The sequence below is a fragment of the Corythoichthys intestinalis genome, chromosome 2 (genome assembly GCF_030265065.1).
Source record: "Corythoichthys intestinalis isolate RoL2023-P3 chromosome 2, ASM3026506v1, whole genome shotgun sequence".
Classification (NCBI taxonomy): domain Eukaryota; kingdom Metazoa; phylum Chordata; class Actinopteri; order Syngnathiformes; family Syngnathidae; genus Corythoichthys; species Corythoichthys intestinalis.
The window spans coordinates 73154749-73178811 of NC_080396.1; the positions used below are offsets into that span (position 1 = coordinate 73154749).

The following is a 24063-nucleotide window of genomic DNA, read 5'->3' on the forward strand; positions in this document are numbered from 1 at the left end:
TCTAACGCACATGTTGGTTCAAACAGATGCGAATGGAGGCTTCCAGAGGAGCCACTTTACCACACGCTTCCCACGGTCACCGCCATCATAGTCAGCATTCAGTGGACCATGCGGCTCTGACAACGCCGCCTCCGCAACAGCCTCAACCGCAGGCAGTTGAGCAGCAGCCGCCTCCGAAGCCGCAGTCGCCTCAACAGGTCCCGCAGTCGCCTCAGCGCTTGCAGCAGACTCCGAAACAACAACTGCAACAACAAGAGCCACACACCACGACTAGCTACAGTCACGTGCCTGCCCAACAGACGCCTCCAAACAACTACAACCAAATGCCTCCGCCACCGTCACTTCCACAGCAGCAGGCACAGTCCAACTACAACCCACCGCCGCACAACAGCGTTGTGCCCTCCCAACAGCCGCACCACGGTAACTACAACCACGTGACGCTCCCCCAGCAACAGCCAGCTCCTCCTGCACCTGCTCCACCTCCTCCACCGCCCCCACCACCTCCTCCACCACCACCACCCCCAGTTCAAACCATGTCGCACTACTCTCCGGCTCTCAACATGTACAAGTTTAGTACAATAACCAGGCTGCAGAACCAGAACCAGGCCGGCAACCAACACAGGTTGCATCCCCAGCACCCGCCCCCTTCGCATACGCCACCCGCCGCAAAGGTGATTATTAAACCAAATGTCAATCACATCGCAGCAAGGACTAATGTCCCGCCTCCACCTCCGCCCCCTCCGCCGCCATCCTTCCCGACCCCCGGTTCCGCCATGGCTGCGTTAAAGTATGGCCCTCCGAGTCCAAACACCCACGCGTGTTTCTTCCCGCCACCTCTTAATCCTCAGACCAACGGAGTTTTATTTCCGCCCCCTCCTCCGCCACCCCCTTTGGCACCGGGTCCTATTAGCCAGTCGACGTATCCGCTGGGGCTAAAGCACGCACTGAAAGAGCGGTTTCCCAGCCCACCGCGAGATCTCCTGTCTGCAAACGTAGAAGTTGAAGACTCCCCACCTCCTGCTCCTACTCCGCCGCCACCGCCCCCACCGCCGCCACCTCCGCCCCCTCCGCCTCCTCCGCCACCGCAGCAGTTCCCAGTGCCAGCCCAGTTCCCGCCTCCTCCACCAGCGCCACACAAATCCTACACCCCGGGCTTTCTTCCTCATACCGCCCTCAAACCTGTCTCACCTGTCTCTCCCTTCCCACCCGCCCCACCTGTGGCCACTGTGGGAGGACTCCCACCGCCGCCACCCCCTCCTCCACCTGCACCCCTCAAGAAGCAGTTTAGTCTCCAGACAGGCTACACTTCCAACCAACCTCCACCAACTCTTCCCAAACAGCACAGTCTGTCCAAGCCCCCATCGGGAACACACCAGTCTTTGGTGAAACAGCTCGCAAGTCAGTTTCCCGGAGCTTCGACTCAAGTAACCAATCACACAGAGAGCTCCAAAGCTCCCCTCTCCCCGCCTGCAGTCAAGTCCAAACCAAAATGGCAGCCTATTGGCAGTCAGCAGCTCCAGTCTTCAGAGTTCCCACCACCTCCTGACAGTGTTCAAGTCAGCCATACTGGTTTTCCTGCTCCACCGCCACCTCCTGCTTCTTGTCCAGCACCACCACCTCCTCCCCTTCCTACTGGGAATATGGGATCACCCTTTTCCAACTCCAATTTTGGAGATAAAAAACCTCCGCCGACCCCCCAGAGGAACTCCAGCATCAAGTCTAACTCTTCTGCATCCTATGAAGAATCCAGGAGAAATCTGCTCAGCAAGTTTGCCCCCACAAGCGACAGCCGTTCATCCTCTCACTCTCCCACTTCTGCTTCAACTGGTTCTCCGTCAAAGGACCCCACAGGGGGACCCCGTGCACCCCCAAAACCTGGTAAACTCAACCTAGCCAACCTGCCCTTGGGTCTTCAGGCCAAAGTCAGCCAGGCCAAGCAATCGGGTGGCGAGTTCCCTTCCCCTCCGGCTGAGTGTGCCTACTTCCCTCCTCCGCCACCCGCGTCAGAGCTCTTCCCGCCTCCGCCGGGGAGCGATTCTCATAGTAGCGGACCCCCGAGAGTAGCTGTGGTGAACCCCCAGCCCCAAGCTCCTCCTCCTCCCCCACCAATCTCTTTAACCAACAACTCCACCTGGTCCAAGAGCTCCCTGAAAAAGACTCCTCCTCCAACGCTCGTACGCCGCAGCAACACAACACCGGATCCCCCGCCGCTTTCGCCGCCGCCACCCACCTCCCCGAAGGGCAGCTCAGGACAGCCCAACTTCCTCGCCGATCTGAACCGGACCCTCAAGCGAAAGTCTGTGGGTAGGCAAGGCAAAATAGACTCTGCTGGGACTATGGATGACATGGTGCTGCCGCCGCCACCCCCCGAGCTGCTCCTTGAACAGGAAACTCAGAGCAATGGCGGAAACGATGGCTACATGTCCGGGAACATCTCAGGCTATGCAACGCTACGACGAGGACCCCCGCCTGCGCCCCCGAAACGGGGGGATGCCACCAAGCTTACCGGGGAGTGTTGAAAATACATTTAGGGAACGAGAAAGTCTTTGGGATCACGAGTCATCAAAATTGTATATAGCTAAAGCTGATTTAGAATTTGGTCAGTGAGGGTCCAAATGCTCAGGATTTAAACTTCTAATTGACAGTTAGCCACTTAGCATGTATTTTGAACTCCTCGCTAAGTACAATTTGGGTTTTAAATCTCCAAACTAATATTTGATCTAAATTGCAAACATGCTCGGTAAATATTAGTGTTGCACCGATACCTATTTTTGGCTCCTGGTACTGATTCCAATTCTGTAAAATTACTGCATAACAACTATAATGTAAAATAATTGCTACCATTGCTTGATCAGACTCTCATTGCCTGCCACTGACTGCGCTAGATGTCCGATCTACTTCAAATGGGAGGGCTGGCAGTGAATGAACGAATGTGGATTGGACATCTACTAGTGATAAACTCATTTTAATTCACGGCATAAGCATGAAAAGACCTTTCATCGCCCTAACCAAAATGGTCTCAGGGGCAGCCATGTTTGTAGGGGCGCTGTCCCATCAAAGTTGATGCGTTGACGTTAAAATGAAGTCCTAACCAGCTTCTTTCTCAACCGATTTTTAAAAGATTTTTTGATGAATGTCAAAGCAACTGGCTCTTCTAAAATGGCTTCAGGACGGCCATGTTGGTAGGGGCACTGTCCCATCAAAGTCAATGCGTTGACATTAAAATGAAGTCCTAACTAGGTTATTCCTCAACCGATTTTTACAAGATTATTTTATCAATGTCAAAGCATCTGCCTCCACCAAAATGGCCTCAGGGCGGCCATGTTGGTTGGGGCGCTGTCCCATGACAGTCTGTGCGTTGACGTGAAAATGAAGTCCTAACTAGCTTATTTCTCAACCGATTTTTACAAAATTATTTTATCAATGTCAAAGCATCTGTCTCTACCAAAATGGCCTCAGAGCGGCCATGTTGGTAGGGGCGCTGTCCCATCAAAGTTGGTTCGACGTGAAAATGAAGTCCAAACTCGCTTATTTCTCCACTGATTAAAAGATTATTTGATCAATGTCAAAGCATCTGCCTCTACAAAAATGTTGGTAGGGGCGGTGTCCCATCAAAGCTAATGCATTGATGTTAAAATAAAATCCTAACTAGCTTATTTCTCAGCCAATTTCTGAAAGATGTTACCAATGTCAAAGTATCTGCCCGCTGTCCCATCAAAGTCGATGCATTGACGTCCTAATTAGCTTATTTCTCAACTGATTTTTGAAATATTATTTTATTTGTGTCAAAACATGTGCCCCTATCAACATGGCCTCAGGGTGGCCATGTTTGTAGGGGCGCTATCTCCTCAAAGTCAATGCGTTGACGTCCTAACGAGTTTATTTCTTAACCGATTTTTAAAAGAATTATCAATGTCCAAGCATCTGCCTCTACCAAAATGGCGTCAGGGCGGCCATGTTGGTAGGGGAAACATTCCCATCAAAGTCAAGACATTGATGTTAAAATGAAGTCTTAACTAGCTTTTTTATCAACCGATTTTTAAAAGATTATTTGATCAATGCCAAAGAATCTGCCTCTACTAAAATGGCTTCAGGGCGGCCATGTTAGTAGGGGCGCTATCCAATCAAAATCAGTACATTGACGTTTAAATTAAGCCCTAACTAGCTTATTTCTCAACCAATTTTTAACAGATTATCAATGTCAAAGTGTCTGCCTCTACCAAAATGGTCTCATGGCGGCCATGTTGGTAGAGAATCATGCTGTCCCATCAAAGCCAATGATTGAATTTTAAAATTATGTCCTAACTATCTTATTTCTCAACCGATTTTTACAAATTATTTGATCAATGTCAAAGCATCTGCCTCTACCAAAATGGCCTCTTGGCAGCCATGTTGGTAGAGGCGCTATCCAATCAAAGTCAATGCATTGATGTTAAAATGAAGTCCTAACTAGGTTATTTTTCAATTGACTATTAAAACATTATTTTGCATCATTCGTTGTCTACCATTCGATGCCATCCCTCCCACTTCAAATAGATTAGACGTCTACTAGTAAGCATGTGTAGCTGGCGGCCATCTTGGGTTGGAAACTAGCTCTCGAAACGTACATGTTATTTCTTGTGACGACATTTTAGCACCGTGTCGGTGCAACACTACTAAATATGACCAGATTCAGGTTGGACCCAAACTAAGTGTCATCTTCTGGTGCTGTATATTGTAAAAGAAACAAACAAAAAAGGACCTTGTGTTGGCAGTAGCGACATGCTAGCGCATCTGGGACTCGTACAAACATGCGCTGAGCTCATACACGTACATAAGTAAGAGATATTTGCCTTTGTGTGACGTTATTTAAATGATAAATTGAAGTGTTTTTCTTTCGGATTGGTAAAATGTGATAATGGAATGTATTTGGAAGCTTCAAATGAGCTAACCCTTTCCAAATGGTCTTATTATGACAACAGCAAAGAAGGAGGCCTTATTCTTTAAGTGTTGCACTGTTGGAGAGTTTTTTGAATGGATTCTCGTGGAAGGCTTTTTTTTTTTTTAATATCCTATTGCTTTTTTCAGTCCGTTTTGTACAGTTGCTGCAGCTTCCTCGCTGTCCAAGTCGTCACGTTGCAGCAATCCAGGAAGTAGGCCGGATTCATCCATGTTAACGATATGCCACAGGATACTACGGTACAGTTCATCAAATCATGTTGTGATACACTTAAATGGTGCCAGGGGGACGTAAGACTTGAGTGTTGCTGTCCTATTAGTGGGTATGTGGTTTCTTGGTGGTGCCATCAAAAGTCTTCAGTCTGCTTGCAACAATGCCTTCATTTTCTTCAGGGTGCTTGTGCTGTCCCAACATTTCAATATTTCTATTTCCATCGACACTGCATACGACGACATTAGGGCCAAACAAAGACAAAAATAGGACTAAAAATCATAATATTACGAGATTGAAGTCAAAATATTGCGAGAACGAAGTCATGCGTTGTAATACAAGGAGAAAAAGGTCGCAATATTGCAAGAATAAAGTCATAGTTTGTAATGTTACAAGATTAAAGTCGTGCTATTAAGGGGAAAACGTAATACAAAATACATCTTAATCCATTGTACGTAATATTCCAATCGAAGTCACAATGTTATGTCATTGTCCGTAATATGAGAAAAAAGTTGTAATGTTACATAACTACCGTAGTATCACAAGATTAAAATCGTAATATTATGAGAGAGAAAAAACCCATAATATTACGAGAATAACTACTGTATACATTCTATTACTAGGAGCAAAAAGTTATACACTGCTGGCCAAAAGTATTGTCACCCCTGCAATTCTGTCAGATAACGCTCCCAGAAAATGATTGCAATTACAAATGCTTTGGTAGTACGGTAATGTCTTCATTTATTTTGCTTACAATGAAAAAACACAAAAGAGAATGGGGGAAAAATTAAATCATTATCATTTTACACAAAACTCCAAAAATGGGCCAGACAAAGTATTGGCACCCTTTGAAAAATTGTGATGCTTCTTGAATTGGTATATTTAACATCACCTGTTACTTACCTGTGGCTCATAACAGGCGGTGGCAAGAACTAAATCACACATGCAGCCAGTTAAAATGGATTAAAGTTGACTCAACCTCTGTCCTGTGTGACTGTGTCCTTGTGTGTACCACATTGAGCATGGAGAAAAGAAAGTAGACCAAAGAACTGTCTTAGGACTTGAGAAGCAAAATTGTGAGGAAGCATGGGCAATCTCAAGGCTACAAGTCCATCTCCAAAGACCTGAATGTTCCTGTGTCTTTTGTGTGCAGTGTCATTAATAAGTGTAAAGCCCATGGCACTGTGGCTAACCTCCTGGATGGAAAAGAAAAATTGATGAGAGATTTCAACGTAAGATTGCACGGATAGTGGATAAAGAACCTCGACTAACATCCAAACACGTTCAAGCTGTCCTGCAGTCCGAGGTTACAACCGTGTCAACCCGTACTATCCGTCAGCGTCTGAATGAAAAGGGACTCTATGGTAGGATGCCCAGGAAGATCCCCACTTCTGACCCAGAGACATAAAAAAGCCAGGCTGGGGTTTGCCAGAACTTACCTGAGAAAGCCAAAAACGTTTTGGAAGAATGTTCTCTGGTCAAATGAGACAAAAGTAGAGCTTTTTGGGAAAAGGCATCAACATACGTGTAGAGTTTGCAGCAGGGGTCGCGTTAACCGAATATTTTCCGTCGTTGACCAATTTTTTAAAACGGTGACGGAAAAAACTGGAGCCCACCTGTCATTTTGACAGGTTGCGATTCACACCCCAGACCACAGGGGGGCGAGTGAGCATATTAATTAGCTATTGTCTCTCTTGATGCATGACATCGTTGGCCTTACTCTGAAAAATGTCAAGGCAACTGAGTGTCCGAAGTTTCTTCTAAAAGCCCCAAAACGACGATGGTGTTGATAAAAGAGGTGAAAAAACAGGGACTGCACAAGCGGGCACGCAATTCAAGTGCATGTGCACCAGGAGGAAGGTGTAAGACTCCGTTCAGGCCACAGCAGGTGAACTGTTAATTTCATTGTTCCATATGTAGCCTTACCTACTGGGGCCACAGTCAGCTGTTTTGTCACTGCGGAGAAAAAGTTACATATTCATCTGCTTGATGTGTGATGGCACGGTGTGGATTCTCTGTTAAGCTTGTTCGGACAGAATATTAATTTAAAATGAATGAAAACTAAATACTATTGAATATGTTGAAGCGGTATGCAATGTTAAGAGTCTTGTTAGCTCGAATTGCTGTGTCCAGCCGCTGAAGCTCTGCTGCTCTCTGTGAACTCTATTCAAGCCGGTGTAGGTTCACTATCCTCTTCCCCTCACTATCCACTCGCTCTCGCTATATGATTGGCCGAAGAGTCGAAATGCTCTCCCGTGAAATGCCTGTTTAAAAATGTTCTCGTTGTTACTGTAGTACACCGGAACGCGCGCGGCTCTTAAGTGTCTCTGTCACGTGACTGTGTCGTAGCCGCCAACGCGCTCGGCCAAATGGACACACAAGTACGGAAGGTGAATTATGCCCAAAAAAGGATCACCACAATGTCATTATCATCATTTTAAAAATTTAAGTGATGGGTAAAAATAGATTATGACCGGATTTTTATGACCCTGTCAGTCTTAATGACAGACAACGAAAAAGTCTAGCGCAACCTCTGGTTTGCAGGGAAAAAAACGAGGCCTTTCAAAGAAAATAACACGATCCCCACAGTCAAACATTGCAGAGGTTCCCTGATGTTTTGGGGTTGTTTTGCTACCTCTGGGACTGGACTGCTTGACCGTGTGCATGGCATTATGAAGTCTGAAGACTACCAACAAATTTTGCAGCATAATGTAGGGCCCAGTGGGTCTCCCTCAAAGTCATGGGTCTTCCAGCAGGACAATGACCCAAAACACACTTCATAAAGCACAAGAAAATGGTTTGAGAGAAAGCATTGGAGACTTCTAAAGTGGCAAGCAATGAGTCCAGACCTGAATCCCATAGAACACCTGTGGAGAGATCTGAAAATAGCAATTTGGAGAAGGCACCCTTCAAATCTCAGAGAACTGGAGCAGTTGGCCAAAGAAGAATCGTCTAAAATTCCAGCAGAGCATTGTAAGAATCTCATTGATGGATGCCGGAAGCGGTTGTTCGCAGTCATTTTGTCTAAAAGTTTTGCTACCAAGTATTAGGCTAAGGGGGGGCCAATACTTTTGTCCGGCCCATTTTTGGAGTTTTGTGTGAAATGATAATAATTTAATTTTTTTTTGTCATTCTCTTTTGTGTTTTTTCATTGCAAGCCAAATATTTGAAGATATTACTAGCAAAGCATTTGTAATTGCAATCATTTTCTGGGAGAAATTGAGCATTATCAGACAGAATTGCAGGGATGCCAATACTTTTGGCTAGCACTGTAAGTTAGGAAACACGTATGGATGCATTCCTGCTAATTTAGCTAAATTAGCTACTATGTACTCGTGTTTCGCCACTTCCGTGAAAATGAACTACTTTATATCATCTTTTAATACATTTACATCAAACAATAATCAATATAAGGAGTTATATTAATACGTCGTCATAGCAGCAAATTTTTTCGTTTTAACAGCGCCACGACAAGTACGGTAACCACTGACATAGTTAAATTAGCCATACTGCATATTATATAACAAGAATACTTGATATAATGACTTTATTCTATTGACTATGTTTGGCCCTAATGCTCCGTCGTAGTATACCGTATTTTTTTAGTATAAGTCGCTCTTCAGTATCAAAAATAGTGCGACTTAGTCTGGAAAATACGGTATTTGACTTTTTAAAAGGGTGATAAGGACTAATGGAAACAGTCTAATCCGCATGGTCTTTGTCTGGTTTAACCAAGACTCCCGAAAAAAAATCTATGATACTGGTCGATTCTGTACGATTCCACATATTTTAAGATTTAAAAAAAAATCTCACTGTCCTTAACGGGATCTTTGCTACAGTTCTGTGTGTAAGTTATTGATGTACTCATGTGGGGCCTAAATGGTTACAAATGGATTCAATTTGTCCTTGCTTATAAACCAAGATTCACAATATAAATGTTGAAACCAAAATTTGTCCCGAGTCGTCATTTATTTACGGTACACTGTAGTAGGTACTAGTACTAGTATGCTAGCATTGGAGGACATGAAAATTCTTAAAAGTTACCCTTCATTGTTCTGATTTTTTTTTTTTTTTTTTGCTACATTTTCATCAATAATAGTTAATAAAGTTTGATTTAACTTAGTGTACAGATCAATGGTATTTTTATGGTTTGCTGTTTGAATGACTTGACATAATAAATAACAGGGTTGCATATCATACTGTTAGCTATACTGTTACCCAAGTATCAAGGCTGTTTAGCTAGCTGTTAGTGGATAAATTTATGGAAATGAGTCAATTAAAAAGAATAATGAAGGCTAACTATTTCATCAAAATATGTAAAGTAGAAAAGAGCATACTGTAAACATTAATCTGGAGATCTATTTGGTGATGTAAATATGGAGATTAACGCCCTCTAGTGGTTTTCCAGTGTCTGAACTTGTACATTTCTAAATCTACCAATCTACCACTTAAACCTTATTTAAAAAAAACAATAAAAAAACGGCACTCATTTATCTCATTCGTGGCAATTGATGGTGGTAGACGTCCAATCCATTTTGACTGCAAGAGGCGGATAAACGTTCGCACCAAAATTTGACTAAAACACCATTACGGTGATTCCTCCTTTCTCACGGTTAAAGGGGACCATAACCTTCAATAAGTGAAAAACTGCTAAATAGCGCCCTACACTGCCATCCCCCAAAAAAGTTCAATGTATTTTTTGTGATTTAGCATTGGAAAGATATACATGTAAGCCCTGTTTTTCACTTGTTTTCTTAAAGTATAATTAATATATGGCGGAAAACACTCAGGTGAATTGAAGTTCCGCTCTGAGACCCCCAATTTGGCAAATTTCAAAATTGTACTATATACATGTGTGTTAAATCATTGAAAAGCTTAAAGGGATCCTCTATTTTTAAGACAAGTAATTCTTAAAAGATAAATGTTAGTATGAGTTATAATAATTTGATATTAAAACCCCTCTTAATGTTTTTGTTTTAATAAAGTTTGCAAAATTATTTTAAGTGATAGGTCGCCATTCTTACGTCGCAGAGCGTGACGTCACTGGTCCCGTTGCTGATATTCTAGCGTGTCACTCGTTAGCTTTCCCAACATGTCATCAGTTCTACCCTTCCTATTTGAACCAGATCTGAAAGGTGGAAGAGCAGGACAGCACTGTCGGTCGTTCACTCGACGATTTTCAGGGAAAATTGCGTGCAGCAAATACCTGATAAGACAAAAGTTGGGCAAAATTGGTGATGCGAGAGAGTCCTGTTGGGAACTCCGGTTGAGAGCGAGAGTGTATGCTGTCCGGTTTTATTAGCAGATATTCAAGGTAAGCACATTGCGTTTTCAAACTTATCCCAATATAATTATATAGATTGTTAGCATCCAGAGCTGTCGTGTGCTTTACATGCAGTAAAGGCCAAAGAGCACACCTTGTGTAATCCATGTCTTGTACATTGTAACGTGTGGTAGCTAGGATACGTGTATAAAAGTACCAAAAAGGGGAGAAGCTTCCACTTATGCACATTTATTCACAAAAAAATAACATTTCCACCTTGACCACTCTTCACTCGGGAGCTCAGCAGTACGCAAACACACGTTCCCTGACGAACTCCAACATTGTTGTAAGGTCCACATCAGAGTCACTGTCGTCACTGTAGCTTGCCATAGTGCTTTAATTATTTAGTATGATTTGGGGAAAACTCCCACGAAGAATAGTCAACAAAAAAGATAGCAACAGTAATCCAAATTCGCGATCAGGGCGTCGATTCCACAAAATAGACTGATCCGAAAAGCCGCTCTGGGACCGACGAATCAAAAAAATGGACAGATCCAAAACCAAAATTGCAGACGCGATGGGACCGTCGGATCCAGAAAATAGACGGATCCCTTACTTGACTGAGGATCCAGGAAAAATGTTCGGGCGCCAGTTGTAATGCGTGATGGGTAGGACACGTGCATAAAGGGACCAAAAAGGGGGAGAAGCTTCCACTTATGCACATTTATTCACTAAAAATAATAATTCCACCTTGGCCACTCACTTCACTGCCCTTGTTTCCATTTGACTGGAAATTGCATCCAAAAGCAGCACATCGTGGCATTTTACTTTGCGAGTTTAGGCAGCAATAAGCAATTGTTGAACACGCTACACATTCGGAAAGATACCAATTACGTCATCACTGCAAGCCCGCAAACCATGGCGCCAACTAACGGTCAAAATATGGACAAAATATTATAAAATATTGCCATTGATTTAACATTTTATGTGTTTCTAACAACATATTTTAGTACAACAGAACAATTGTGGTTTATTAGAGCCTACATGTATTTAAGTTAGAGGATCACTTTAAAATCTCAATTTTCTGGGGAAAGAAAAAATTTGAACAAGAGGGCATTTAAAAAAAAAAAAAAAAAAAATTAACAGCAAAACCCTATCTGGAGGTGATAGCATGCGAGAGCAGAATTACAGACGCCATGACTTTAATGAGATATTATCGCGTACTTACCTTGTTTCGATCTAGAAACCTGTGAATGGCCACAGCTGGATTTTGGGGGGATTTTATGGGTGAAACATGGTAATAAAGCTTGTAATTGATTTAAAGCTTCATTGAGTGAGTCCACTCAAACCCGCTCAACCTGCTCACTTACACCCAATGAGTTGCCACAGCAACTGTTTAACAAGTTTAACGATGATTGACGCATGCAGTGGTTGGAATCTTCGGCTTCCAAGCATATGTGGCAAGATCAAACATTAAACGTCTGTCAATCATCGTTAAGTTTAATAAGCAACTCCAGTGCACTGCCTGACCAACAAAGAGCAGCAGGCGGGAGAGTGAGACTACGTGATCGGCAAGGGACGGCTCACCGGTGTTATGTACTTCCTTAATCTAAGTACATGTAAGGCCGAGACTGGAATGGAACAACACTTCTTAATTCAATGTGCTTCTCATCATATGTGCCCACAAATCATCACTTTGATGTCTTCCTAACAGAATACCACACCCACAAGTAGCGCATACCACACCTACAGGGAGGGCACAACTATGGCAACAGCAGTGTGACCTAATTATGTATTTATTTTTTAATTGAAAAAAAAATCTGCGATTGACTGAGGGCCTGAAGTTTGAAGTGCGAAGTAGAGAGGGATCACTGTATTTCCAAATGAAATTAACAGGAAGTGACCAATGGACAGTAAGTGACAACAGGAAATGGTCCAGAATGTGCAGGAAGTGACCCAAAATCAACAGGAAGTGACCGAGAAATGGCTTAAAATATACTGGAAATAAAAATAAATGTACAGAGAATGACCCGTGAATGCCCCAAAATGTGCAAGAAGTGACCCAAAATTAGCAGGAAGTTACTTGAAAAAGCCTCAAAATCTACTGGAAGTGACCAATGAGCAGGACATGACCTAGAAATGCCTTTGAATCAACAGGAAATTATCAAAAATGTACAGGTAGTGACGCAGAATACCCCAAAATGTGCAGGAAATATGCAGGAAATCCCTGAAAATCAACAGGAAGTGAGCCCCAAAATTGAATTGACCTAGAAACACCCTAAAATGAAAAGGAACTGATCTAAAATGTGCAGGAAGTAACCCAGAAAAGCCCCCAAATCTACAGGAAGTGACCTAGAATTGCCCTAAAATCAACAGGAAATAATCCATAATGTATAGAAGGTGACCCGGGAATGCTCATAAATGTGCAGGAGTGACATAAAATCAACAGGAAGTGACCTGAAAAGCTCCAAAATCTACCGGAAGTGACTGGTGAACAGGAAGTAACCGAGAAATGCCCTAAAATCAACAGGAAATGATTCAAAATTCCCCCAAATAAAGAGGAAGCGACTGAAATCACACACCACGGGTTTCCTCGGCACTTCTGAACATGTCCAAAAAAGCTAGATGAATCACAAGTAGTAGTCCTCCTCCTCAATATCGTCATGCGTGTCCCCAAAACCTAGCGCTTGGATGTCATGCGTTATGTCACTGATGCGCCGGTTGAACTCTTGAGATCCCGACGCCAGAGAGCCGCTGTCATACCTGCTGGTGAAAAATGCAGGGTTGTCAAAATGCAGCCATTTGTGTTTATTATGAGATAATACTGATGTTATGTAACGTAACAGAGCGATATCCTGTATGGAGTCAGTTTCCGCACCCAACTGCCACTACATGGCGATTTGACAATCAACAAATGACTGACAGTACCCTCTCATGGCGGTGGCCGATGTGTTGCTCATGCTGCGTTTGATGCGTCCGAAGCTGTCGGTCAAGATGCCACCCTCGCGGATCCCGATACCTTCCAGGAAGCTCTCAAACTCCCCCACATCCTTGTCGGGAATAAACGGACGCATTCCTACAAGGCATAAGGTTATAAACAACACAAAGTTACCTGAAGTAGCCCAAACTCAACAAGGGACCCGAACTCATCAGGAAGTGAGCTGGAGATCCCCCTAAATCAAACAGAAGTGACTTAAAATAACAGGAAATGTCCCGGAAAGGCCCTTTAATCAACAGAAAGTGACACAGAAATCCCTCCAAAGCAATAGGCAGTGACCTGGAAATGCCCCAAAATCAACAAGTGACTTAAAGTAACATGATGTGAACTCGTAAATGCCCCCAGAATCAAGACAAGGTGACCCGGAAATGCCCCAAAATCGTCATGTGACTTAAAATAACAGGAAGTGACCCAGAAATGCTCCAAAATCATGAGGTAGTGAACCAGAAATGCCCCTCAAGCTACAGGAAGTGACCCATAATCAATACGAAATGACCTGGAAATGCCCCAAAATCTAAAGGAAGTGCCCCAAAATAACAAGAAGTGATATGGAAATGCCCCAAAATCTACAGAAAGTGCCCCAAAATCAATAGGAAGTGACCTGGGAATGCCCCAAAATTGACAAGTGACACAGAAATACCCCCAAATCTACAGACAGGGACTCAAAATTGAGACGACGTGACCTGGAAATGGCCCCAAATCATTAGGAAGTGACCCAGAAATGCTCCAAAATCGACAGGAAGTTCTCCAAATCAATAAGGAGTGACCTAGGAATGCTCTCAAATCAACAAGTGACCCAAAACAACAGCAAGTGACTCGTAAATGCCCCAAAATCTACAGGAAGTGACCCAATATCAATATGAAGGGACCTGGAAAGGACCCAGAATCAACATATGACGCAAAATAACAGGAAGTGATCTGGAATTGCCCCAGAATCATTAGGAAGTGACCTGAAAATGCCCCAAAATCCACAGGAGCTGCCCCAAAATCAATAGAAAGTGACCTGGGAATGTCCCAAAAAATAAACAAGTGACACGGAAATGCCTCCAGATTTAAGAAGAAATGATCTGGAAATGCCCCAAAATCATTAGGAAGTGACCCAGAAATGCCCCCAAATCAACAAGTGACCCGGAAATGCCCAACATCTACAGGAAGTGAGCCTAAATCAATACAAAGTGACCTGGGAATGCCCAGAATCAACAAGTGACCCGGAAATGCCCCAGAATCTACAGAAAGTGACCCAAAATCAATACAAAGTGACCTGGAAATGCCCGAAAGTCAACAAGTGACTTCACTGGAAGTGACCCAGAAATACCCTAAAATCTACAGGAAGTGACCCCAAATCAATAGGAAGTGACCTGGAAATGGCCCCATTCATTCTTTCCTTTACACACATCAGTTGTCCTGGTCCCTTTGCAGAAAAACAGCCCCAAAGCATGATGTTTCCACCCCCATGCTTCACAGTGGGTACGGTGTTCTTCGGATGCAATTCAGTATTCTTTCTCCTCCAAACACGAGAACCTGTGTTTCTACCAAAAAGTTCTATTTTGGCTTCATCTGACCATAACACATTCTCCCAATCCTCTTCTGGATCATCCAAATGCTCTCTAGCGAACCGCAGACGGGCCTGGACGTGTACTTTCTTCAGCAAGGGGACACGTCTGGCAGTGCAGGATTTGAGTCCCTGGCGGCGCATTGTGTTACATATAGTAGCCTTTGTTACTGTGGTCCAGCTCTCTGTAGGTCATTCACTACGTCCCCCCGTGTGGTTCTGGGATTTTTGCTCACCGTTCTTGTTATCATTTTGACGCCACGGGGTGAGATCTTGCATGGAGCCCTAGATCGAGGGAGATTATTGTCTTGTATGTCTTCCATTTTCGAGTGGAGTCTCGTTAGACCACGTTAGAAGACGTTTGACCTCTTTGACAGCCAAAAATCTTGCTTGTTTGTAGGTGACCAAATACTTGTTTTCCACTCTAATTTGGAAATAAATTATTTAAAAATCAAACAATGTAATTTTCAAGGTTTTTTTCCCCACGATCTGTCTCTCATGGTTGAGGTTTACCCATGTTGACATTTACAGGCCTCTCTAATCTTTTCAAGTAGGAGAACTTGCACAATTGGTAGTTGACTAAACACTTATTTGCCCCACTGTAGGTGGCTTTCTGAAGCAAAGAAACATACAAACACAAATGATATCATAGCATACAATAAATTTGAAAGGGACATTGAAACTGAGATCTAATCAAACTCCTGCTTCTCCGCAGCGGGAGGAGGAATTTGTAAATGGGGAGGTCTCACCTAGTGCACAAGAGGAACCCCACTGTGCTAACGTCTCAACCTCTGCCTGTCCTCTGGTAGCCAAAATTGCAACGCTACCAATTGAGAGTAACATTTTGCCACCGTATAACCTACCAACAATGCAGGTTATGACGCGTAGCCAAATGCAACATAGTTTACACTGGAATCCCGAAATGGGAGGAAATCCAACTGTAAGCGACCCATTTCCAATGATTGAAGTTGCGAATCCAAATTGCATTGATGGACGAAACCCCACAATGTTAGTTTATCGCACATGGACAATAGAAGATGTCAAAAAAGTAATAGTGTTATTGGTCAAACAAAACAAAGAAATGATGAATCATTTGAGGATTTTGTTATTCGTATGACTGTAGATTTTAAACAGCACAGTGGTTTAATGGAAGATTATGATGATGCTGGTCCGTATAGACAACAATTAAAGAACACTCTACATACAAAGAGCACTAAGAGAATTCATGATTGGATCACTAAACACCAAATTGGCTATCCAACAAGTACTCTACAGGAGTAAACTCATGCAATCCATGCTGGTAGAAATTGTAAAAAAAGAAAACGCAGGTGTATACTTAGTCGGGAAAGAAGGTGTTTTTTTAAGGAGCGCACAAAAGAGGGCGTAACTCAAGGGGAAAGAGGTTTCCAGAAAAAGGGGATGAAAATAAGAGAAATTTTGGCATAGGTCATAGAAGGGGATTTAACGATGAGTGTTTGTTTTGTGGGCAAAAAGGGCGCTTGGGCTAGGAATTGCAAAAAGCGCCAGAAGAATAATGCAGGACTAGATTCGATGGAACTGCAAGTAGATTCACCACAACTAGTTTCTGGCAAAGATGAATGCAAATTAATAGAGACTAAACAAGCCGATTCGATGAAACTGCAAATAGTTTCACCGCAACTATTTTCCGACAAAGATGAATTCAAATTGGAAGTAAATAGCCCAGCCGAAAAATGTTGCGAAGATTTGTTTTTGAATGAAATGCCAAGCAAGCCAGAAATTACATTATGTGTAAATGGCACGCCCATGACGTTTCTCTGTGATTCAGGTTCTTCTGAGGTATTGCCTGCGCACCGCCGGGCCCGTAGAGGGCTGTGCGAGTCTACTTTGTTTATTAGAAGTCGATGGGAATGACTCTCAGACATACTTTTGAACTGAACTGTGAAATTACCTTCAAAATGTACGAAATCTGGACCGCATACTAACAACAAGGATTGTCTCAGGAGTGATTTGTTCGAGCATTCAAGGTAATTATTATATTTTTCGTATAATGCATGCATTTTGAAACGTCGTGAAAAAAAATCAATGGGAGCCATTGGCATCATTCGTCAACAAATTTATATAAAATAACTGCCCGGTTTTTGCTTTTAACCAAGAACCGAGATGTTTTACGTCCATATCTACAAAGAATTTAGTGATTTAAGCATTTGTTCAGAAGAATTTTGAAAGGAAAAAGCTATTGTAGCAGCCCCCTTAGCATAACAAAGCTAACGGACTAGCATAATTCTTCGATAGATTTAGGTAAAGTAAACTCAAACTGCCCGTTTGTTTTGCTTTCAACCAAGACTCGAGACTGTTTTGCGCCCATATACAGTGGGGCAAATAAGTATTTAGTCAACCACCAATTGTGTAAGTTCTCCTGCTTGAAAAGATTCGAGAGGCCTGTAATTGTCAACATGGGTAAACCTCAACCATGAGAGACAGAATGTGGGGAAAAAAGCAGAAAATCACATTGTTTGATTTTTAAAGAATTTATTTCCAAATTAGAGTGGAAAATAAGTATTTGGTCACCTACAAACAAGCAAGATTTCTGGCTGTCAAAGAGGTCTAACTTCTTCTAACAAGGTCTAACGAGGCTCCACTCATTACCTGTATTAATGCCACCTGTTTTAACTCATTATCGGTAATAAAAGACACCTGTCCACACACTCAGTCAGTCACACTCCAAACTCCACTCCGGCCAAGACCAAAGACCTGGCGAAGGACACCAGAGACAAAATTGTAGACCTGCACCAGGCTGGGAAGACTAAATCTGCAATAGGTAAAACGCTTGGTGTAAAGAAATCAACTGTGGGAGCAATTATTAGAAAATGGAAGACATACAAGATCACTGATAATCTCCCTCGATCTGGGGCTCCATGCAAGATCTCACCCCGCGGCGTCAAAATGATAACAAGAACGGTGAGCAAAATCCCAGAACCACACGGGGGGATCTAGTGAATGACCTACAGAGAGCTGGGACCACAGTAACAAAGGCTACTGTCAGTAACACAATGCATCACCAGGGACTCAAACCCTGCATTGCCAGACGTGTCCCCCTGCTGAAGCCAGTACACGTCCAGGCCCGTCTGCGGTTCGCTAGAGAGCATTTGGATGATCCAGAAGAGGACTGGGAGAATGTGTTATGGTCAGATGAAACCAAAATAGAACTTTTTGGTAGGAACACAGGTTGTCGTGTTTGGAGGAGAAAGAATACTGAATTGCATCCGAAGAACACCATACCCACTGTGAACCATGGGGATGGAGACATCATGCTTTGGGGCTGTTTTTCTGCAAAGGGACCAGGATGACTGATCTGTGTAAAGGAAAGAATGAATGGGGCCATGTATCGAGAGATTTTGAGTGAAAATCTCCTTCCATCAGCAAGGGCATTGAAGATGAGACGTGGCTGGGTCTTTCAGCATGACAGTGATCCCAAACACACAGCCAGGGCAACAAAGGAGTGGCTTCATAAGAAGCATTTCAAGGTCTTGGAGTGGCCTAGCCAGTCTCCAGAGCTCAACCCCATAGAAAATCTGTGGAGGGAGTTGAAAGTCCGTGGTGCCCAACGACAGCTCCAAAACATCACTGCTGTAGAGGAGATCTGCATGGAGGAATGGGCCAAAATAACAGCAAAGGTGTGTGAAAAGCTTGTGAAGAGTTCCAGAAAACGTTTGGCCTCCGTTATTGCCAACAAAGGGTACATAACAAAGTATTGAGATGAACTTTTGGTATTGATCAAATACTAATTTTCCACCATGATTTGCAAATAAATTATTTAAAAATCAAACAATGTGATTTTCTGTTGGTTTTTTTTTTTCCACATTCAGTCTCTCATGGTTGATGTTTACCCATGTTGACAATTACAGGCCTCTCTAATATTTTCAAGTGGGAGAACTTGCACAATTAGTGGTTGACTAAATACTTATTTGCCCCACTGTATATAAAGAATTCAGAGATTTAAGCATTCACAAGAAGTTCAACGTAAAATACTCTTTGCTATGGACTTCTGTTAAGGCGGCGCCACAGTGAAGATAAAGAAGAGGCGCACATTCGCTGTTTTTACGTGAAGTAAATGCTTTGTGCACGTTTTTTTTTTGCTTTTAACCAATAATCGAGAATGTTTTACGTCCGTATTTAGAAAGAATTTAGTGATTTAAACGTTTATTCACAAGAATTTCAAGTTCTTTGTTTTGCTACGGCGGGCATGTTGGATTTTGTACCTCCAAAATTTTATTTAGACATTATAGCGTCCATATTAAAAAACAATAAGCTTTTACATGTTTCGTTTTATGTAACATTTCAATCTAATAACTTTCAGTGAAACAGCATGGGGAAGAAGTGTTGGGTTGTGGGCTGCAAGACCAGATACCTTTCCCAGCAAGCAGCCGTCCAGGAGCAGGCAACTTTGGGGACCCCGATCAGGCTTCACAAATTCCCTACAGATGACGAGCTGAGGGCCAGGTGGCTCAAAAACATAAAGAGGGCCGCTCCTTGCATTTCAAAGAGAGTGACTTTAAAGTGACACCTACAGTGCATGGATGGAGGCAGAGGCAGAGAAAGCGGCTTAGAGAGGACGCAATGCCGACCAATTTTCGCCACAGTACGGTCTACCCGCCCCTGCATGCAGGAAGCGCCTCCCGCCCCCAAGAGGTCTACGTCCATGGCCACATCGACAGCCAGGAGGTTGATACAGGTTGCGTAGGCGGCGAGGATGGAGCAAAAGTTCATGGAGGGCGACAAGTTCAACTCCATCGAGGACCTCAAGGATAAGATTAAGACAGAGATGCCTACAAACTTCAGGCAAGTTTTGTCATCAACTCGTAGAAGATAAAAGACACTTTGGCTCTGAAAATACATGTTTTTAGCCAGCAATTTAATTTTTATATTGGATTTTCGTTACAGAATCTCCCTTGACAAGGACACCATAGAGCCAAACAGGCAGTTCCTCACCCTCTTCACGTATGAGCTCGTGCTGGGAGTGCTGCCCGCCATGGCCATTGTACTGCGGATTGGAGAGACACCGGGAGCTTCGTCATGGCCAAAGGCGGCGTCAAGATTGCCAACAACAGGCTGCGCCACATCTTGCACAGCCACAGAGATGTCTTCAGGCACCTGCTGGAGTTCCTGGCGGCCTCCGACCCAACCTTGTTGGGGTACAGGTGCCAGCCGGGGCACAGGCTCATCAACACGATTTTGCCGCACATCAGCAGGTCCCTCTTCAACTGTTTTGGCGCGAACTTCTCCAAGGATGTGACTTCCGAAGCGAGGACGTACAAGGCCTTAGAGTGGCATACTGGCAGAAAGGAGATGGCGAGGAACAGAGACTTGTACAAGTCGAGGAAGCTGACTGGAAAAAACAAGGCATAGCCCAATATTCATTTGCATGCAATATTCTATGTTCAATACTTTCTCACCTTCAACATTCAAAGCATTAATTGTCAAACTGCTGCTCATTCACTTCGATTATTTGCACTGCCTCTTACACGCATTTGCTATATTTTTTTAATTTAGATTTTATACTTGCAAGTCACTTTTGAGATTTTCATTTATAATACACAGTAAAGGGAAATGCTCCACAGTTTCATTGTACATAATAAAGGGCGATTCTATTCTGTTATATTCTATTCTATTGTATAATAAGTTTTGATTGTGTATACAATTTATTAATAATCTATTTATGGCGGAAAACACTCAAGTGACTTGAAGTTCCGCTCGGAGACCCCCAGTTTGGCCAAATTTCAAAATGTCCGATATGCATGTGTGATACATCATTGGAAAGCTTAAAATCTCAATTTTCTGGGGGAAGAAAAATTTTGAACAGGAGGGCATTTAAAAAAAACACAAAAAATTTTCAAACAGCAAAACCCTATCTGGAGGTGAGAGCACGCGAGAGCAGAATTACAGACGCCATGACTTTAACGAGATATTATCACATACTTACCTTGTTTCGATCCAAAAACACATTGTAGCAAGTATCGCCGAGTGTCAGCTGGATTTTTGGGGGGATTTTCAGGGTGAAATATGGTAATATATCAAGGGTCGCGATGCAGAAATCGCAGACATCAAGTATTTACCCTTTAAAACGTTTTTTTTTTCCTCAATTTTTCTTTGTTTGGATTGATTATTTATCATCTAAAATATTGGGGAAAATTCCACAGTCATGAAAAAAAATACAATTAAGCACTAGTTATGAGGTAGATATCCGTGACTTTTTTACAGATGCTAATGTTTTCATTGTGACGAAATTTGTTTAAAAGTTTAAAATATGCGAATGAATAATTTTTTAGTCATTTTTTTCTTTTAAACTAAATATTAGACATCAATTATTGATTCTAAGATAAAATCGACAGACATTTCGAATAATAAATACAATTACTGACCTTTTTATGGCTAGGGTGAAACAAAAGCGGTTGCGCGACGTCTAAACGGGGGTTTCCAGGGTAAAACGGGCAAATTAAAAATAGTTCAGTGGCTTATTGCGCCATGAATCTGCTATGGCAGCATATAGTCATATTGTTGTATTAAACACAACAGTTCTTTTGGCTTCAAATACAGCAATTTTAAAGAGGAGTGCAAGAGCAGAAACTGTTTTTTCAGTCTTGTCTGTGTTTTCCACCTTATATATTATTTATGGTTGATTCTGCATGTTTTCCTCAAGTATTAAGTTTCTGTTGTTAAAATTGAGTGATTTATTATCTGTTGAAAACTTGCAGTAAATTAAAAAAAAAAAACTTGCAGTAAAAAAAAAAAAATTAAGTTGCTATTTTGGGCAAAAACCTGTATATGTTTAATATTGCTATTGATCCTGAAAATATTGGTGATTATCTCTGCATCTAGTGTAAAATCTGAGAATTTTATGGCCACTTTGTTTTTTTCTACTTATATAAAAAAATAATCGGGATTTTATAGGGGAACAACTTTGAATTTTTTGATGCCGCTGCTCATGGAGACTCATATATTGCTAAGGTACATTGGGGAGAACAAGTATTTGAGTATTCCCATTGTCAGTGTATCAAATACTTGTTCTCCCCACTGTAGGTGGCTGTTTTGGTTTTAGGTCGGTAGCAGCTTTGGTTTTATAAATATTTGAAGTTTTTGAAAATAGGCCCCCTACTGATCGGCCCCGTGTCCTGTCAAGTATTATGAAGTCTATGGTCCTGCTAATTTGCTAGGATGCGATGCGTTGACAAAATTACAATTGGCTTTGGTACCCACATCAGACAGGCAATTGTCGATCAAACGGAGGCAAAAACTACCAGATGTTGATATTTTTGCTCATACTAGTACATCAGATAGTTTGTGTTCTCTCAAATTAGAAAATGGTGAATGCGACACCCTAATTGGCAAAATGGTCACTGTAGAAGAGGATATACAAACTAAATAACGTGTCATGACGACGTCACCAGCAAGAGATTTGTCTTGTACAGCAAATTTGCAAAGATGTACAACATTAGATTATTCTACTCTTCTTCCCACAGAAGGTGACGACGAATCACACAATTGCCAGGTGGTTGCCAAGCAATCCACCAAAGCGCAATTAGACCTGACCGATACAGCTTTGCCAGAAGCAGTGGAGTTGTTTGTCAACGTGTCCTCTAAAACAGATTGCATGGGTAAAGCTCAAACAAAGTTTGCGGTTGTGACTTGGGATAAAATTCTGAAAGCTAGGTCACTTCCCAGTTCCTATTCAGCTCAAGCTGCAGAGCTTGTGGCGCTAATGAAACCCTATAAACTAACGAGGGGTGAAAAAGTCACTATTTATACTAATAGTGAAGACCCTTTTCCCCCTGTTCATACTTTTGCGAAATATTGGGAAAATAGAGCCTGTGTGATCACTTCCACTGGCAAACTTGTAACACACAAGGACTTGCTCGTCAATCTACTTGACGCGATGAAATTACCTCAACAATTGGCTGAATGCAAATGTGACAAAGTAGCAAAAAATGCAGCAATGCAACCATTTGCAGACATGGTGATAGGTGAAAATGTTTTGCCTTCACAGTTTGAGGAAGGATAATTTGATCATTAATATGCATGTAGCGGAAAACATAGACATGACTGAAAAAGCAGTTTCTGCTCTTGCACTCCTCTTTAAAAGAAACTGCTGTATTTTAAGCCAAAAGAACTGTTGTGTTTGATAAAACAATATGTTTACATGCTGCCATAGCAGATTCATGGCGCATGAAGCACCCGAACTATTTTTAATTTGTCCGTTTTACCCTGAAAACCCCCGTTTACAGACGTCACGCAACCGCTTTTGTTTCAACCCAGCCATAAAACGAAGGTAATTAATTATATATATTATTCAAAATGTCTGTCGTTTTTAGCTTAGAATCATTAATTGATGTCTCATATTTCGTTAAAAAAAAAAACTTTAAAAAATTATTCACTCCTATATTACTTTTAAACAAATTACGTCAGTGAAAAAAATGGCGTCTGTAAAAAAAAGTCACGGATATCTACCTCATAACTATCGCTTAATTGCATTTTTTTTGTTTGTTACTGTCGCATTTTCTCCGATATGTTAGATGATAATCGATCCAAACAAACAAACAACAACAAAAAAAACGTTTAAAAGGGTAAATATATGAAAAAAAAATCTCGACCACTCCTTGATGTCTGCGATTTCTGCATCGCAACCCTTGTTATATTACCATGTTTCACCCATAAAATCCCTCAAAAATCCAGCTGTGGCCATTCACAGCTGAGTCTTGGCACTTAGTGATACATGCTACATGGAGGTTTTGAATCGAAACAAGGTAAGTACGCGATAATATCTCGTTAAGTCATGGCGTCTGTAATTCTGCTCTCGCGTGCTCCCACCTCCAGATAGGGTTTTGCTGTTTAAAAAAACATTTTTTTTGTTTTAAAATGCCCTCTTGTTCAAAATTTTTCTTCCCCCAGAAAATTGAGATTTTAAGCTTTCAAATGATGTATCTCACATGCATATTGGACAATTTTGAAATTTGGCCAAATTGGGGGTCTCGGAGCGGAACGTCAAGTCACCTCAGTGTTTTCCGCCATGTACAAAGGTACAAGTGGTTTGCTGCACTTAAAAAAAAAAAAAGTGCAGAAACAAA

The 24063-nt window shown here is 42.3% G+C and overlaps 2 protein-coding genes across 9 annotated transcripts in view; one reads left to right on the top strand and one right to left on the bottom strand.

Moving 5' to 3' along the window:
* The window catches only part of raph1b (Ras association (RalGDS/AF-6) and pleckstrin homology domains 1b), an 84164-nt gene extending 74408 nt beyond the window's left edge, over positions 1-9756 (top strand). Inside the window, exon 18 of one of the 2 annotated variants that reach the window (XM_057818780.1) lies at positions 27-9756. In XM_057818780.1, the coding sequence (XP_057674763.1) occupies positions 27-2519 (2493 nt within the window). In that variant the 3' untranslated portion in view covers positions 2520-9756. The remainder of the gene's footprint in view (positions 1-26) is intronic. The other variant, XM_057818789.1, reaches the window with a different exon arrangement.
* A 774-nt stretch (positions 9757-10530) lies between these two features.
* The window catches only part of ccm2l (CCM2 like scaffold protein), a 47829-nt gene continuing 34296 nt past the window's right edge, over positions 10531-24063 (bottom strand). For 3 of the 7 annotated variants that reach the window (XM_057830095.1, XM_057830098.1, XM_057830097.1), the window contains 2 exons: positions 13341-13488; positions 10531-13178 (listed from right to left, as the gene is read on the bottom strand). In XM_057830095.1, the coding sequence (XP_057686078.1) occupies positions 13043-13178; positions 13341-13488 (284 nt within the window). In that variant the 3' untranslated portion in view covers positions 10531-13042. The remainder of the gene's footprint in view (positions 13179-13340; positions 13489-24063) is intronic. The other 4 variants (XM_057830096.1, XM_057830099.1, XR_009062566.1 and 1 more) reach the window with 3 other exon arrangements.